An 18288-nucleotide genomic window follows, 5' to 3' on the forward strand; every position below is an offset into this window, starting at 1 on the left:
GTAGACTCAGAAAGTATCCTAAGGAAGCCTTACTGATGTTAACTAACCTATCCCGTTTACTTTGCTGTCAAGCACACAAAATGCAAGTTACACTGTGCAAGTATGAAGGCCAGTACCACAGAAGTAGTCACACAAAAAAGAGGCTGGTGCAAAGCTTTATATTTCCATCTTTTGGGCTGCTGTGTTTGCCTAAAACACCAAGTTCACAGCCAAGTTGAAGTAATCTAAGATCATATCCTATATTTTATACATATGATCAATCATTTTTATTAAAAAAAGTATCCATATGCCATATATTTTTAAAACCCTGCAAAATCACATCTGATAAAGTATGATTCAATCATGACCAGTTCTTAACACCGGTTTTCTGCATTATAACCACCTTTCTGTGTCTCCCATCAAACTAGGGTAGGGCTGTGTAAACACAATAAGATTCCTTTCCATTTTGCAAAATAAATTCTCATTTAATGAAATTGCATTCTAAATGAGATAAAACCCCTTAAAATAAATGGCATGCACTTCTGTTAGTAGAATCTGTGCCTCCCTAACCATCAGAATGTCTCTGTAGCTTCCACTCCAGACTGCATGAGTTGGAAAAGTATGTTGTCACTATACATCTGTCCCTTTTAGAGATTTCAATCTGTACCTGAGAGATACAAACCCTAACTAATGGTTTCTAGCTATTCCTGATTAAACCTAATCAAGCATTCCTGTTAATCCCATATTCCTGCTAATTTTCATATCTAATTTTATTCTGGAAAAAGATTACCCACACCTGAAGTTAAGAGAGGACAGTTAATCAGCATTAATTTCAGGCCTAACAGGTTCTGAAATAATTTTCCCAAGACACAAGATTATTATGAGATCATATAATTAAAGTCTTTATGATAGAGCATAAATAGAAAGCCAAATCCTTACCGAGCTCTATTTGTTAAATTTCTGAGCACTTCATTTCCAAATTCTAAGGTTTTATTACATCTTTTAGCCTAACGTGATTTTCTATTTTTTTAGGGTTGGGTGAATGGTTGGGGGATGTTTTTGTAGAAAGAAGGAAGAAAGGGCTGTGTTTATTTTTAAAAGGAAAAATAAAAATCTATATTAGGAAAAAGTACTCTCTCTCTGATTAGTAATTAACAATGAACTGAAAGGGTGAATACTGAATACTTTCACTTTATGGTGTTCCATTTTAATTAGGAGCAAGTGGTCAGTGATTTCATCCTTCTGCCACGGTGAGTAAGGTGAAAGAAATACATTGTAGCCACATATAAATGAAAAAAAAATAATGTTGACCCTTAAGAACTATAAATACTGCACTTTTCACTTGTCAACTAGTGTGGAAAATACAGAACACTTAAGAATACATCAACATGTTAGCACTAAAACCAAGTTCAATTTAACAATACTTTCTACAAATGTTCATTTCAGCAAGATATTTCTATCTCTCATGTAATTAAAAAATATACAAGCAAAAGTTTAGCTGAAAAAAAAGTCTTCTGGCATTTCAGTAGTGAAAATATGTTAAGTGGTCCCAGACATCTTTTCAGAACTATTTTCAAGCCACATAACATGAAAATATACCAAAGTAGTAAAATCTAAAGCAAAACCTAAACTGCCTAGATCCTAAGCTATAGCCTGGGTAGACAAGGCAATGACATGCATTTCAGAAATACCCAGTTATTCTTCTCAACAGGCAAAACTGATACTGCAATAAACACAGCAGTGGCAACCTAAGGAATTAGCAAAAAGATCATAACCATAAAAGGCTGTAAATGCAATATAACTAAGGATAGTGTATGTTCTACTGAGCATGTGGGACACTGATTAAAATGTTTGGACCACTACACCACAGATAGGTGTGGTCCTTCTTAGCTACTCCCAGGTAGCTTTCTTGAAAGCAAACAGTTTGGGTTATTTTGAAATAAAGTATTCAAGAGGAACCTTCATGTCCTGGAGCAAAAACTCGCAACCGCATAATACAGCTCATGGAACTAAATCTAACCCAAATCAATGTTTTTTACTTCTGATCCTAATTTGGAAAGCAGTTACCCAAAGGGTTGGGTTTTTCCCTGTAGATTCCTTCCCTTCCATATCTAGTCACAAGCATAAGCATACCATATTCCACATTCTAGTGAATGCTGCCCTGTAACAAAAAAATATCTCCAGCAGCAAATTACTCCCTTCTTTCTACTTGAGTTCTGGCATTTGTATAACATTTAAAAAAAAGGTATGCAGATACAACCGTGTAAGAAATACTAATTATTCAAATGTATGCAAGCTAAATGAGCCCACAGAAGGAGTCTGCTGCAGATAAGTTTTTCCTACTTTCTTTTTCTCTTTTACAAATCTAGGATGACTCCCAATTCATCATTGCCTATAAGGTACCTTTAGCTAACTCTTTTCATCAGTTTGATTTTAATTTTATCTAGTCAACAATAAAATCTTGATTTCAAAATACAGAAAGTTTAACCTTAACAGCACATTCCCCCGCAATATAGAAACACCTTTCTCATTTGAGTCAAGTATGTGTTCTGTAAGACAGAAAGGAGTGACAACTCTGTGACAACATTTTTAGATATGGTCATATAGCCTCCCCAACCACATACAAAAGTTTTGATTCACTGAGGCTTAAAAAATGCATTAAAACTTACTCAAATATCTACAAAACTTGCAGGTTTACTTGATGCTATATTTGCTAAATATTAACATAAGTTCCTTCTATTATAGTCAGTGTTTCCAATTCTATTAAATTTCAGTTTTTGTAACTAGTACTTCATTTGCCTAAAATAACTTTCTGTAAAATTCAATTCTCCACAGTAAAAAGACTGCTATTAATCTTAATTATTTCTGCCACTGAACAAAGTTAGGTAATCTGCTGTTCTTGCAGAAGACTATCCTTTTTAAAGAAAATTATTACTGCCTTTAAAGAAAATTATTAGAAAATCCTAGAGAAGGACAGGAAAATCCTCAAAGAAAAACTCTATTGGTATTAGAATATGAGCTCTTAATTCATGACAGAAAATTACACATAATGCTCTATGAAAGCTGTAGCTATGGATTAGGTTTTAAAGAGTGTTTACCATCTTTGTACGTGTTAGCTCAATATGAAATGTATCTTGTTATTGTATCTCGATGATATTTATGATGCTTTGGTTGTATATTAGAACATCAGAATCTGTGGATCTGACAATTTTCCATAACCCAGATTTTCTAAAAGACTACTTTTTTGAAAAGACAAAGTAAAAGGAAAATATTACTCAGTTTTTGAGTAAAAAGAGATTTCCTCAAGTCCCAGCAATACTTACCAGAGGAAACAATTCTAGAATTCCTATAAAAAATAGTTATTTTATTGTATTTATTACATTTTTCTCTATGGAACCTATGACATAAATGATAAATAAGACTTTTACCCTCTCTAATCAAACACAGCAAAAGTACAGCACTTCACAATTGCTGCTCTGAGGAGCTCACAGTCTAAATAGATATACTAAGCAAAGAGCAGGGAAGAGTGGTAAAACATAAAAGCATATACGGCAATGACAGCAAACATCATGTGATTAGATGTGATTATTTTCTGGAATATCTAAACTCTATTTCATATAAGCAATTCACAACACATAAGGTGACAAAGAAATTAATTTAATAAGAGTGATGATCCGAGAAAACAAGAGTTTTCTTTTCATGAAGTTTTGTTTCCAAAATGGAAATAAATATTGTAAACATTGGAAATACTAAATTAAAAAGTCTGATGAGACAAACACAGTAATACTACATAAAGACCCTCAGTGGTATAACCAAGGACTGCAATTGATATCTTGTGGCTTGCTATTAAGCAAATTAAATTGTTTTAATACTGTAAAATATAAGGGGATTTTATTTTAAGCAAAAATGTTTTAACTTTTTGAAAGACTACCTCAATTGAATATTTTTCCCATAATATTTGCAAATTACCTACTAATTCAACAAATGTATCACACTACAAAATATTTGGAATAAAAACATTCTGATTAAATGAATGGCTAGCATAAAACATGTCAAATGTCCTCCAACGCTTATATAGAAATATGTGCCTGAATATCTGCTAATCTGGGAAATGTACATACATAACTGCTGAAATGCTTTTATTTGCCATAGGGTAAATTCTAGGTTTTTAAAAATGGGTACTTGTCTAGGTACTTTTCTAATGACAATCATAATTAGATAGTATTATTTATATTGTCTTTTTTTCATGCAGAATCCTGTAGAATTTATGAGCCACAGGGCTAAAAATAAACACTAACTCATTATGACAATAATTCTGACTATGTCTGTGCAATCAAGTAACATCAATTGCAGCTGGGTTTGTTTTTCCCTATACAGCCTCTGAAAAAAGGCTTCCAGGTGAAAAACAAGCCCTTCTTTATGTACAGACCTTCATAAGACTCTATCTCCTTGTCTCCATTGTCTACAGAAAGTCACAAAAACAAAACAAACAAACAAAAACAAAAAACAAAAAAAAGGAACCAAAGCACAGGGGTTAAAAACAACAGAGTTTTTTAAAAGATACAATATACATGTTAAGAAGGATCAAAAAAAAGGAGTGTATATGTCCATTTAGACTGATTTTGCACAGCACACCTAGTTACTAAAAACAGAAGTGTGAAAATGTATTTGCTGTCAAGAATGTATTTATATACTTTGTTTCTAAACATTTCAGAAAATATCCCCATCAACCAGTGCTTTTAATAGACATTAAAGATAAGCACAATTACAGTACCAGTAAAACATGAATCATGAAATATCTGACATTTCTTATTTTAAAAATCATTACCTGTCTTCTTGCTCTTCCTGTTTCAAGATGCAGAGGTTTTATATCAGCATTCTGTAATACACTCCATGTGAGCCCACAAATTATCAACTAGGTTCCTGACTCCCAAAAGAGCCAGAATTTTGTCACTAGACAATATACTAAAGTTCAGTTCCTGTGCCTGTTGAAGTCAATGACCAAACACCTACTGACTTCAAAAGGAATAGGATCATGCTAATAGTCCACCTTGTTTTGTGTGCATTATACTGCTAATTATTCATGTCAGCCAAGAGTATCGTAGATGTTAAAACATAATAGAAGAAAACAGTACAAAATGCAATACCATTACCAAATCCCAACTCTGTACACAAAAAATCAAGTGATTTCAACTGTAATGGCAAAAGAAAAATAATGAATACCATCGACCTTCATGAGCAATTTGGCAATGTCATTAGGAAGAAAACCATCCACTTACTTCTCTCCAACGTCCCCTTTGGTGGGAGCTGCGGTAGCTGCCTGCCCCTTCGCCCTACTACTGGAGTACTTGATGGGCTTGTCTGGACAGACCCAGTTCGAGGATGTGACCTATGAGACACATTCAAAACAAACCACAGCTATTAAATGACCAAGTCATTCTTAAATATCGTCAAGAACTGATAATGTAACTAAGTAGACTTTACATCACTTGGGACCCTTGCAGTCCCAGAGGGAAACTATTATCCCTATTCAGAAAAAGACCTGATTAAAAAGAGAAATCTCTCCATTAAAAGGAAGCCAAATTGAGGCTGAGGATGCTTCCGTAAGATGCTTTTTCACACAGTCAAGCCAGAAAATGTGTTGTGTGCATATTCATGTGCATATGGATATAATAGCCACATACACATAAATTTATTCACAAGTCAAATTCAATTATCTTTACTCAGCTGGTATTTTTTTAAATTACCTTTGAGTTGCAGAGAGATTACATGAATTTTTCTAAACAGAGTAATGAACTGAGGAAAGACAATGATATTTGACCCAATTTTCACTGGGGATTTGATGATACTAACTCTAACTTTCAGAAAACAAAAGAATGTATTCTGCAGTTCTAAAATACAGAAAGGCTTTCCTGAACATGATCTAGACCAGAATGTGCTCATCTTTTTATTGTATTATGTTTGTTTAAGCTAAGACTAATGTATAGAAATCCTCAAAATATCAATAAGGGGTACTCAAACAGGAACAGTACAGACTATGGCACAGTAAAATGTAGTCAGAGAAAATGGTGGTTAAAATGATAAATAATAGACAAAGTTAGTACAGTGCATCTAAAGAAACTTTTTTTTAAAAAAAATAGTTTCATTTGATGTTATGATGATTGTTCCATAAGCAATGTCTGATGAACACAAATAATTTCTCATTCTGTAAGAGAAGAATATGATAGTTATGAGGTGCTTTATGTGGAAACCATCCAGGATTCCTGACAAATGAGAAATCATAAACAAACGTAGTTAAATACTGTTAGCAAGCAATTTGCAATGGTAGTCACACCATTATATCCAGAGTAGAATATAAATAGTGTGTTCACACTGAAAGGGTTAGTATCTATTGCTGCTAGTGATCGGCTAAGGATGAGGCGATACCAATCAGCTACTGGGAAAATAAAATGGTGAGCTGGTGGGGCAGAAGGGGTTTAGTCCGATTGATTTGTCTGTTTCACCTCGGTAAGGCAGGTGAAGGAGGGGCAGATCTTCCAGTCATTAATGAAGGCATCGACCTGATGAGGTTTGAGTCAGGACGCTCTGTGGATCGGGAGCGGGAGTTGGTCCGCTCTAGCACAGGACGTTGCTCTGTTGATCTGGATCTTTGATATGGCTGTCTATCTGCTGCTTCACAATTCCTGTAACGTTAGTCAAAAAGCAGCTCAGTTGAACTTTAGCTTTTCTATTAGTTATAAAATATGCTGCATGATACTGGTTTGGAGCAAATCATTTTATTACATACATTTTTAGGGGGAATAAATTTTCTGAGATAACTTCTTGATAAAATATAGTTTGTTTACACGTATGATTTGACTTGCTCCATACTCTTGATAAATGGGCTGAAATGTTTCCAATGTCTCAGTAATGACTATCCATGCAATAGTCTGTTTCCTGACAATTTCTGGATTAAAATATTGTTATTTTGTCTATTAATGTATAACCTGTGAAAAAAGAGTAGCTGACATAATCTTAAGTCTCAATAAACTAAGAACTCATTAATAGTGCAGTTTAATTGTGCATTTTTTTCTCAAATGAATAGGTTTTTACATATTTCTTCGAGATTGCATTCTCTCTAGAGGTAGCACTCTTGTTTGTAGGAAAGTCCACAATCTGGATGTTATAATTACCATGTAGCACTGTTAACTATTATTAGACTTAGGGATGTCTGTTATATATAGGCTAGTCAATAAGTGATAGATTCATATGTGGTGCTGAGACTGTAACCAGGTGAAAATCTATATCATTAGTACTTACAGAGGTTCCAACAACAAGAAAAAAATTGGTTTGTAATTCAAAAATTCTTTTAACCCACAGCCTATGGAACTGTACCAAAACAGCAGTGGAAAGAGTTATTGTTGGAGATGTAATGGGAAGAAATTAGACTGAGAAAAAGAGATTTTTTTGATCAAGCAGTGATATCTTCTACTATCTCAGGCTATTAATCAGGTCATTACTTTCAGAAATTAATCAAGCCCCACCTTTTTCCCAATGTAATTGGTCTGTTTTCAAAGAGTAATATTTGTTAGCAATATCCTGAAATACATTAAATCAACGCAATTTAAAAAGTAAAATCCATAGCCTAATGGAGCTATTTGTTAAAACCACACTCCTCCCAGCTCTCCTTGAGTAACTGAACAGATACAGAATACAAATGGGGAATGTGTACCCTTTAGGACTTTTCCTTAAGCGAAGTCATGCATTTTACAATGAAGTCAGTTAATACAATGAGTGGCTTGATGATGATTAAGAGTAACAAGGAGTCAAATTTTAATTAGTATCAAAAGGAGAGAGACATACCACGGCCTTATTATGAAGACTTTTATGTTAGTAACAGCATTTTATTTCTAAAAGCATTGAAAAAGAGTATAGTGGCTGACTTTGCCGAACGTGTTTATAAAATATTCATTAAAAATAGTCTTTTCAGGCCTTCCATGAGGTCATAATTGCACTCCTAGCACATAAAAAGGGCTTGCCACAGACAGATTCAGAACAATACCATACATCATGAACCTACATCTATAAGCTCCTAACAAGCAAACACACCATAGTAACACATAAATGGTAATTATAAGCTGAGGCACTAAAGATTGTAGGAAAATTACAATAAGCCTGGCACAAAACCACAACAAAATTACCTCACTTCTTCTTCTATCAGTTCTGTTTCTGAATAGGAAGCTTCATCAGCAAAAACATCCACTGTCTCGCTTCTTTAACATTGTTGATAGACAGAGAAACACAACCTTAGCTTTGATAGGAATGCTGTTTAGTTTAAGTGACAGTTTAAGTGAGGTTTCTGTGTTATGGAAGGTGAGAAAAATGTCACCCATCTTCATGATGCCAATAAATGAACATAGAATACATTCTTTGACTATAGGAATAAATTCCAAGAAAAAATATTCAACAAAATTACAAATAATTATATCCACGTCTTGAAAAACCCACCCTTATCATGTTTATCCACGTATTTAAGAATATTAATGAGCCTTCTGAGACTTTTTTGGGTCTGTCACTTTTTCTCCTTTCAGTGAGTAGAGAACTGCTGGAGCACCCAGCAGCAAGGACTGAGCAATATGGTGAGGGTATCACTCCATGCTCCATTCCTCTCTCCTTCCAACAGCCAGTAGGACACACAGAGGAACAGGTGAGTGGCAACCACATGCTTCTCATAAAGACTTCATGAGAAGTTAAGGCTTCCATTTGTTACTCTTAAGGCCTCATTCTCTTTAGCTCTATAGGTATAAAAAATAGTTTTTAGGATATTAGCGGTCTGACCTATTGCCTGATTAGAAGGAAAGTAGGCATTCTTACCATTGGGATCAATACTAATGGCTTAATGGGTAGATTTTGTGCTCTGTAGAACATCATGGAGCAACTGCAGCTAAACAGATAAGGCCTCAAAAATGTCACACTCAGTAGCTAATATACTGTTTGCCACAATCTCCAGTGGGCATTTCCTTCAAGTTCAAAAACAACCAGGAGTTCCCCGAAGTGAAGGAGAGGGTGGATTTTGCCAGTAAACCTTTGAAGCTGAGGGAATGCTGTTTTGTAGACTGAAGGATTTGAAGACTGAGTCCTGAAGCCAAACTGATTATCACCCTCAGGTTCCAGGTGTCAGGCTGCAATCCTCCCAATAAGCACTACAGCAAATGGAGGGCTATGTCAAGGGGACAATCTTCCACACGAAAGCTTCACTTTGTGGTTTTGCATCATATGCATATAAAGAGCAATTCAAAAAACAGTTTTACTCTCTTCATCCTCACTTATTCTTTTATCCTTTTAACAGTAAACACATGTACTACATCATCCCAGTCTTCAGCAATGGTCCCTTTTACAGAAAAACTATCTGATAACCTGCTTGCGCAGGGAAACCCCTTCCTTACCAATTATGCTTGAATATCAAAATCCAGCCATACTTATGGGAGGAAGTTAAATTAAAAATGGAAGTTTCTAAATTTTCAGATATCATTCTTAAAGACTTAGGCTTACAAATTATCTAGATGAAACTTTCTTCTTTTCTCATTAGAAACCATATCATGTGAATTACTGATTTTTGAAGAGGGAAATTTGGTAGTCTTAGTTAAACTATTCAACATCCATATAATATTTTAATGTCCGCTAGCACTGTTTACCTTTGCTAAAAGACTTTCATTATGAAAATACAGTTAATGAAACATCAAATAATGACCTCGTCCATCTAATACTACCTATTATAGCACCGTTCTATTTTTGCTAGGGAAGGCAGGCATGGTAGATGGCTAATTTCCATGCCAAAGTCTACAAGACTTGTAAGCATAACAGTCCCTTACTCTGAGGAAAGGGTACAGCAGTGTTTGCTTCTAAACCAAGCAAGCCAATCCCTATGAGACTGTTTGAGCTCTCTGTAAGTCACTACACAGAAAGCTCTGTGAGTATTCACGGTTAAACTTCTTGTTCCAAACCCATCAAGTATTAGAAATAGAATCTAGTATCATTTAGGTACCACTGTAAGCTTTAGTTGCTGTAGTACCTAACCAAAGGTGCTCCCAGATTTTATATATTTTATATTTTATATACTGATTTATCTCCATTTTATATATATATATATATATATATATATATATATATATATATATATATATATACTTCAAATTTCAAATGTGAACTCTTTTCCCAACACAGTAAATAACTTTCCGATTTTTAATTTTTCAGATTTGTTACTTTTCTTCACAAATAAAAAAGAATTTTCAACAAATTACTATAGTCATTTATCTAAACTTATGGATAGAGAAAGCTTTATAAAAGATTAACATTTTCCAACAGTAAGCAATTGTAACAGCTTACATAACAAATAGACTATTTTCCCCCCCCAAAATTACTGAAAACCATTTATTTAAAAGCCCATCTTAAATTTTTTTTACTCTGTAAAAATAATGAGATCATATCAATCACCATTTTAGCATTAGGTTTTTCTTGTAACAAAAAACTGAAGAAATAAAAATAGAATTGCTGTAGGATTACAGTACACTACAATTCAGCTCCTAGTGTATCTTTTTCATCTATAAACACTGAACAGAACAATAAAAATACAACCACACACTTTCTAAGTACCATAATTTCAAACTCCAGCTAATATACAATGGCAATACCTGTCAGTGTCTGTGGATGGCTGCTGGATTTCAATCCTTGGACATGTTACTCTTCTACTATCTATAGGAACTTTGCTGTTTAGTCACAGACACAAGATCCTCTGTTAGCATAACATAGATAAGCATGTCTAAAAACAAATGATATTTCTAATACCAAAAAAAACTTAAATTTGAGTCATAAATATTGCAGTGGAAAATGGGAAGTAGTACACTGTCCAATCTCTAGAAAAACTGGTGACATGATATCTCAGCAAGTAACTAACTCATCTGTACTCATAAAGGAAAACTCATCTATGCTCATAAAGGAGCTTAATATAAAATCATGTGCTGCTATAGTTTTTAAAGGACAGGAATGTAAAGCTTTTAGGTACTCTGGTTTAAAAAAAGGTAAAGAAAGATATTTTGGTTGCTGTAATATTCTTTAATGGTTTTTATTATTTATATATTTTATATGTTTATATTTATATTTATATTTATATTTATATATATTATTATTTATATTATATATACACACACACACACACACACACACATATATATATATATATATATATATATATATATATATATATATATATATATACACATATATATATGCATCCATACACTGATATGATCTGGTCACATGCATTCTTACCCTGTGGTATATGGGATAACTACCAGTATATCCCCATGCCAGTGACAGTCATGACTAAATCGCAACGTGACAGAGTCTGAACTATTCTGCTAACTCAGCAGATAAAGCAGGGAACTCTGCCATGATCCCAGGCACGTTGTGCTCCACACTCCTGGGTTCTGCTGCAGCCACAGAAAATTGCTCCCAGCTTGCTCAGGTATCTGGACCTGACACTGCGGTCACTTCATGACCATGCTAACACATGGCATGGTACAATTATAAAAATGCTTAAGGAAAGCATATATATCTACACCCATGGAGATTTACTCTCCAAAATATGTGTCATCATTGATATATTTGCTGAGTAATAGCAAAGTCATGCTTCACAGAGAGTTAGAGCAGACAATGTTTTTTCCAACACAAACTATTTTATGATTCTTCTGATGCAGTTAGAGCTTTATACTAGGTATTACAATCAAATATAAATAAACCAAATAAGTAACGTAAATCCTTGGAAGACTGAAATGATATACATTTCATATCATTTTTATTTGCAAAAAAGTTGTAGAGTGTTTTTACTTTATTGCTTCTGGTACTTGCAATATATCTTTTGACTTATATAGCCAGCTGCCTTATATAATATCTTGTATTTTGCCTACTACTTCTAACTTTCAACATCCTTAACACAGACCCTCAACTGACACATGTAAAAGAATCACCCTGCAGGAATAAGCATCTCTATGTTCATGAGATGACTCACTGAAGATCATGATAAAGCTGATTAGGATTCAAAAGCTGCGAATTCAAAATTCTCAAAGATGAGAGCTGAAAACCTCTCCTCTCTTTCACGCCAGCTCAGTTTTATAACTGAATCTACTGCAGTGATTCTCTCTAGATAATAATCTAAACTTCCATTAAAGTACTGGAAATATTCCAAAATATAACACTTTCAGCTTTATATTATAAACATATTCCACAGTTTTTCCCATTTCAGAACACAATATTTCACCCACTCAACTTGAATATACTACGATGCATGAGCAAAACCAGGAACATGCCTGGGTTTTAATTAACATGTCTCATGACTGAAATATAGTGGTACATAAGACAATGCATAGAGGATCCTGAGAGGGAAGCAATGAAAAAGAAGAATTTTCTAGTAGAGCTTGAGTATTCAAATGTAGTTCAGCAGAGCACCTAGACTAATCAATTGAAGTAGTTCAGGCTTAAAACTAAGCATGAAACTTAAATATGCCTTTTAAAAGTGCAGTACTAAATGCAAAATATGAAAAGTACTTGGTTCTTTATGGATTTTGTGAGATTTTTTCCCTCAGATCTTAAATATAACTTTATTTCTATATGCCACATACACATAGTTGCCTTTTTTCCAGTGATATTTTCAAACACCAATAATATGGCAGATGTTTAAATAGTAAATTACCACAAGAGTTGTAACTATGCAGTTATTGTATATATATACTGCAGCTACATATTTACCTTCTTCTTAACTTTTGGCAACAGATCTGCAATTCTGACCTCTCTGATATCAAGGGTTTTGTCCCTTAATGAGACCAGGATTTCAATCAGATCATTCAAACAGGAGCAGGTATGTAAGACTTTATCATCTTTAGAGTTCTTAAATTATGAATGAACAAAATAGCATTCAGTTTTTGTTAAAGGCATTCTCTAAATCCATTGTTCTGTACAGAATCTGATCCATTTCAGCAGTCTTTACTCTATTGAAGTGTTTTCTATGCCTTATGTTTTATGTAAAAGTCATAATGGTTCACAACAAATTATTTTATCTTTTTTTTTTGCCAAACATTTTAGGAGCTAAATTTAAATGGAGAAAGAGAGTAGTAACTAATAAGTTTCTTTTGCATGTTAAAAAACTATTTTTAGATATTTACCCTTGATATTTACCTATGTTAGCATCATCTATTCAGCATAAAAAGTAAGAAAAGAGAAGACAACTATTTCATGTGATTATCAAAAGCAAAAGCTTTAGTTACACCAAGCACTTTCCAAACTCCTTTAAATGCTGTTCATTTTCAGTTTGTTTATGTAGTTTCCAGGATGAAGTAATAAGTATGGCCTTTGCTGTGCACTTAAAAATGAAGAGCCAAGGAACAGTGGCACTGTGGTTCAAAAAGCTAGAGAATATATATGGTCTCAAGTCTCTGCAACTGCACTAATGTTTAGCCAAAAGACCTTCACAGATCTCTCCTGTCTAAAGAGGAGAAAAGTCCACATTAGAATACTGATTAATTAAATCTGGGTTCTATCAGAATTTTTACATTTCAATTTAACAGTGTCTCATGTTCTCTGTTCACATTCACAAAGGAAGTAAGTAAAAAAAAAAAAGAAAATTCTTGCAAGAGCAATAATAAAATGAGGGAGAAGCAGTAAAGTCAACGAACTAAAAGCAAGGAAAATTTGCGTGCTTTCTTGATCAGAAGCCAGCCACCACTGGGAAGAGCTACAGATTCTAAGGCACACAGCACTTTGCATGGGTTATGCATCAATCACAAAGGAAGATAGGTTAGACAGATAGAACTGGGATTATTTCTAAAAGTAAAAATGTATTAGGTTTCAAAGGCACCTTCTCCAGCCCTGCAGATGTAGGCAGGTATCACTAAAAAGTTGCTTTTCATCAAAGCAGCCCTGAACAGTGAGAACATGTTTTAAAAATAGTTCAAACATAATTAATGTTCTTTTTCTATTTGTAACTGAATAAAACAGTTTAATCTTGGAAAAAAGACTAGAACATAAGTGCCTTAGTTCTGAGTCAAGAAGGAAAGACATCAAGAAAATGACATTTACTAGGAATAAATTTGGTACAACTATAAATGAACTCATTATAAAGATCCAAAATACATTTTAGTTTTATCTGTAACACTACACTCTTTACTTACCCATATTTTTCAGCTGAACCATTGACTATATCATCTGCCCATGAACTTGCACCATTGTACCACCTTACAATGCAGTCAAAATAAAAGAAGTGTTATTAAAAAATTATGTATTACTATTACTATTAGCACTCTAATTCATGTGACATGACCACTTCTCAACAAAAATAGGAAGATTTCCAAATGTTTTCAAATAATTTTGTACATTTCATATTTTGTTTCAGGTATGAAGAAAACCAACTTTTTCAAAACCAAACACCAAGAAAATCATAGGGCTTTTTTTTTCCTTATATAAATATTATATTTTATCTCTAGTCTTTTCAGCAGTTAAGCCATAAACTTCAGTTACATAAAGACTAATTGATCTCTTGTCTTTGCGCACATAAATGTCTTCATGTTTTCAATGGCCATTGAACTTGTGGAATAATAAAAATTAATTGTGGAGACAAAACATTAACAAAAATAACATAATATACATTAAGAGTTTAAAATATTGCTTTTAACTTCAAATACATGACCTTGCCAGTTGTAATCTTTTTTTCTGTTTGATAGGGTAGATGATTTCTCACAGGTATGTAAGAAGCAGAAGAAAATTTGCTTCAATGATCAAACAATGAAAACTAATTAAATTTTATAGTGGTATTGTTCTTCCAAGTACTGAATATGGGGTGCCCAAGCATTTGCAGTAGCACTTCAGCACATTAGTTGAAGAAAACATAAAACACATATAGAAGTATTTTATCTTAAGAGAAAACATAGAGAAAAGAAATAATGCAACAAAAAAGGTTGCTTTAAGAAATCAGGGGATAAACTTCTTATGTGCCACTACTCCAATATATCAAAAATTAATAGTAGATAAAAATCATGCACCATTTGGTTAAGGAGTTTCAACTAAATCTCTGGAGTTTTATACTTTCAGGATCTCACTAGGGTAAAGCCAGGGAACTCTTATGTTGTCTGTATTCAGTGATTTCCACATGACAGTGAGTAAGAAGACAGGGATTATCAGCAAATATCAAGACACCATTATATGATCAATTTGCTTGTCTGCCTTTTCTCCAAACTTCACATGGTGCAGAATCTGAGCATTTGCAGTATGTTTACAAACTTAATAACCCCACATCTCCGGGATATTATCTTGAGGGAAGACCATATGGGGTGCAATATATGTGAATGTCAATCAGCTGCCCTTGTTTATTCTCTGTCCAATTGGATGGTATGGGGAGCAATTTTTTTTCATGGTTTACAGCCAGATCAATGGCTGGATGAAAGTCATTTAAGTTAAATCTACTTGAGTTTTAGACTGAATCCCATATAAATTAGAATAATGCTGGAGTATGACAGGTACATCTTTATACTCTCCCTGATAATCCATATCCTCAAAACCAAAGCCAGTCTCTCCAGTTAGCCAGTATTTTTAATAAGAGTTTTTGATAAAACTACTACATTGCAGACACCATAAATACATAAATATGGGTTTAAAATTGCAGTGCACTTTATTTTTTCTTAAATATGACTATTTATTTATAGCAATCAAATAAAAACAAAATTTCTCACTATTTCTTAGGAAAAGATCCCTGCTTTAACTGTTCTCATAACATAGACAAAAATCAGACATTTAAAGAGGGAGAGGAACATTGATTTCCTCTTTTCTTCAGATTTCCTTCTCTTTTGGCCTAGCTCTTTAAACATGAACAGCTGTTATCAAATAACTATTGCCAGAGACACTCCAAAATTTTTCAGATTACATGTCAGATTTTAGTGATATTATGCTCATTGTGATACATTATACACATAACAAAATTTAGGAAGAACAACAGTATTTTGATTCCTAGTAGGGTAACCACTCAAAACCAATTTGAAAGCATTTGGGTAGTCCTTTTTTAAGTCAATGTGGGCAGTAACATGCTAAAAACTGAGCACCATCTTAGGGTACTCAGGTTATTGAAAGAATGAAATTGAGGACTCTAAATTGCCCTTGAACCACTTCTAGTGACAGAAAAGGTTAGCCATTAGAATTATGGTGCAGTTAAGTTTAGAAAAACCCTTCAGTTGTACCTAAGCTCCTCTGTACTATTCAGTTGCCTCCCACATCTAATGAATAAAAATTTTTTCAAGCTAAGAATTATGCTTAAAAAAATCCAAAAGTCAAATAAATGGAGGGCTAAAAAGAAAATGAGGTACTTAAAACTATGGAGATTAGTTGTTCTGTATTTAGAGAAATATGGCATAAAGTGCACTGTAAATTTAAATATCATTAGTCTAGGTCAATTAGAATTTTAGACTATGCTTCATAAAAATTTATTACTCAACTCTATCTATTTTTACTATATAAATTAAAATACCTTTCAGGAGTATAGGCTGTGTCATCATAATATGAATTAGGCACTCTTCTCTCCTGCCTAGTCCTCCTGAATGTGGAATAAATAGCACAGATATTTCAGACATTTTAGAGGGTGCTTTTTTCATTATGTATTCCCTTACTGTATTATTAAGATGTGATGAAGATGGAGCTAATTTATCTTCAATTCAGCTATATACTCTGAACATATATTTTCATATATATATATATGTATGTATATATATGAAATTTAAAATCCTGCTTTCAAATTCAATTCAGAAATAATTAACAACTTACTGAGAACAATTGATCAATGCACATATATTTCATGGAAGTAAAAAGTTATATTGACAGAAAACTGGTACTTGAACAACAGAGAATGTTCAACAAAAGAAGGATTTTGATGTTAGAAAATGTCTGCTGGGTAAAACAAAAGTCAGGAAAGAAAATGGAAGCAAAATCTAATTTCCTTAAGTGAAACAACAGAAATTCTGCCTGAAAGAAACCTCACATCCTGCACAAAACATACACAAACCAACTTTTATGGACCTACAAATGCTAAACTCAAAGGCTAAGTGGAAAAAATAAATTGGACAGTGTGGTGCTCTTGCTGATTAAGCTGAGCTCTTAGGTCAGGAAGCTGAGAAAGAATTTCATTTCAGTGAGGTTTTCAGCATAATTTTATTTGGAATGAACTGCTAATATTTTTTTAAACACAAGAAAAAGGTTAAGAATAAGAACCTTGAGAACATTACTTTGTTTTTGAGATCATTGGTGCATCAGACAATTTAAAATGTTACTGTCCAATTATGAATTAGTCCATATAACTCTGCAGGATTCTGAACTGGGGGATATAGATGCAGTGTAAGTAAAGCTCAGCATGTCCAGCCACGATGCCTTGTGTACCTGCAGTGTGAGCAGCTGCAGCAGGGTGAATTGACCCCAGCTGGTGCTACCATGCTGACTGGAACTTTGAACAGTCAAGGGACCTTGGGGTGTGGCACAGAGCAGCAGGATGCTCTTGGGAAGACCGCAGGTCCTAAGGGCTCTGAAGTCACTGAGGATGCACAGGTGCTTATTGCCTTTCTTAGGCATAGGCTGGAGTAAATATCTTGTCTATGCTGCTGTTCCTTTTGGGAGGGAAAGAGTTGGACTTTTTCAAAAGGGGGGAGCTATCAGAAAAAAAAAAAAATTATAACCTAAGAATGACCTCAGAAATTAAGGGTTTTGATAATGTTAATGTGTCCTAGAACTAATGAACTGAAGTCTGTCATATCAGATAAACAGTGACTGACACAAACTTCAGCAGAGAAAAGACAAAAGAGAACCAAGTAGTCACTCTGTGGGGAAAAAAAAAAGGAAAAAATGCTAGAAGAGACCACAAGAGTTAATGGAGTGGCAGTGAATGACTTCAAGATAAGCAATAAAAGGAGCCATGAATAACAAAGGCAATTTTGACTAATATGTTTATATCATTTATTTGCCTGCAGGACACAGACACTGATGGATTCAGAGTGACATGAGATAAAAAACTCTCTGTCCCAGATGAGAGACTCTTTCCTGAATGCTGAACTGTACAGAGCAATATTTGCTATTTTGGTGAATAGTGGAAACTGGAAAGTTGATTCATATGCATGATAAAGTGAAAGACAGGAAGAAATGTAGTTGCTTGATATCAACAAGACATTGATTAAGAAGATGGAACTAAGAAGACAGGAAAAACACCTTGGCCTACAAAATAATGTATTTTAGAGCAACCACTGAACTGGG

At 33.8% G+C, this 18288-nt stretch overlaps 1 protein-coding gene across 29 annotated transcripts in view; it reads right to left on the reverse strand.

The window, feature by feature from the left end:
- RIMS2 (regulating synaptic membrane exocytosis 2) overlaps positions 1-18288 on the reverse strand; it is a 444895-nt gene that overhangs the window by 126233 nt on the left and 300374 nt on the right. For 23 of the 29 annotated variants that reach the window (XM_066564614.1, XM_066564744.1, XM_066564543.1 and 20 more), the window contains 2 exons: positions 6483-6662; positions 5259-5368 (listed from right to left, as the gene is read on the reverse strand). In XM_066564614.1, coding sequence (XP_066420711.1) covers positions 5259-5368; positions 6483-6662 — 290 coding nt within the window. Of the gene's footprint in view, positions 1-5258; positions 5369-6482; positions 6663-8159; positions 8232-10649; positions 10725-14180; positions 14244-16522; positions 16589-18288 lie in introns of all 29 variants that reach the window. The other 6 variants (XM_066564675.1, XM_066564576.1, XM_066564600.1 and 3 more) reach the window with 2 other exon arrangements.

The sequence above is a fragment of the Molothrus aeneus genome, chromosome 1, assembly GCF_037042795.1.
Source record: "Molothrus aeneus isolate 106 chromosome 1, BPBGC_Maene_1.0, whole genome shotgun sequence".
In the NCBI taxonomy this organism is placed as follows: Eukaryota; Metazoa; Chordata; class Aves; order Passeriformes; family Icteridae; genus Molothrus; species Molothrus aeneus.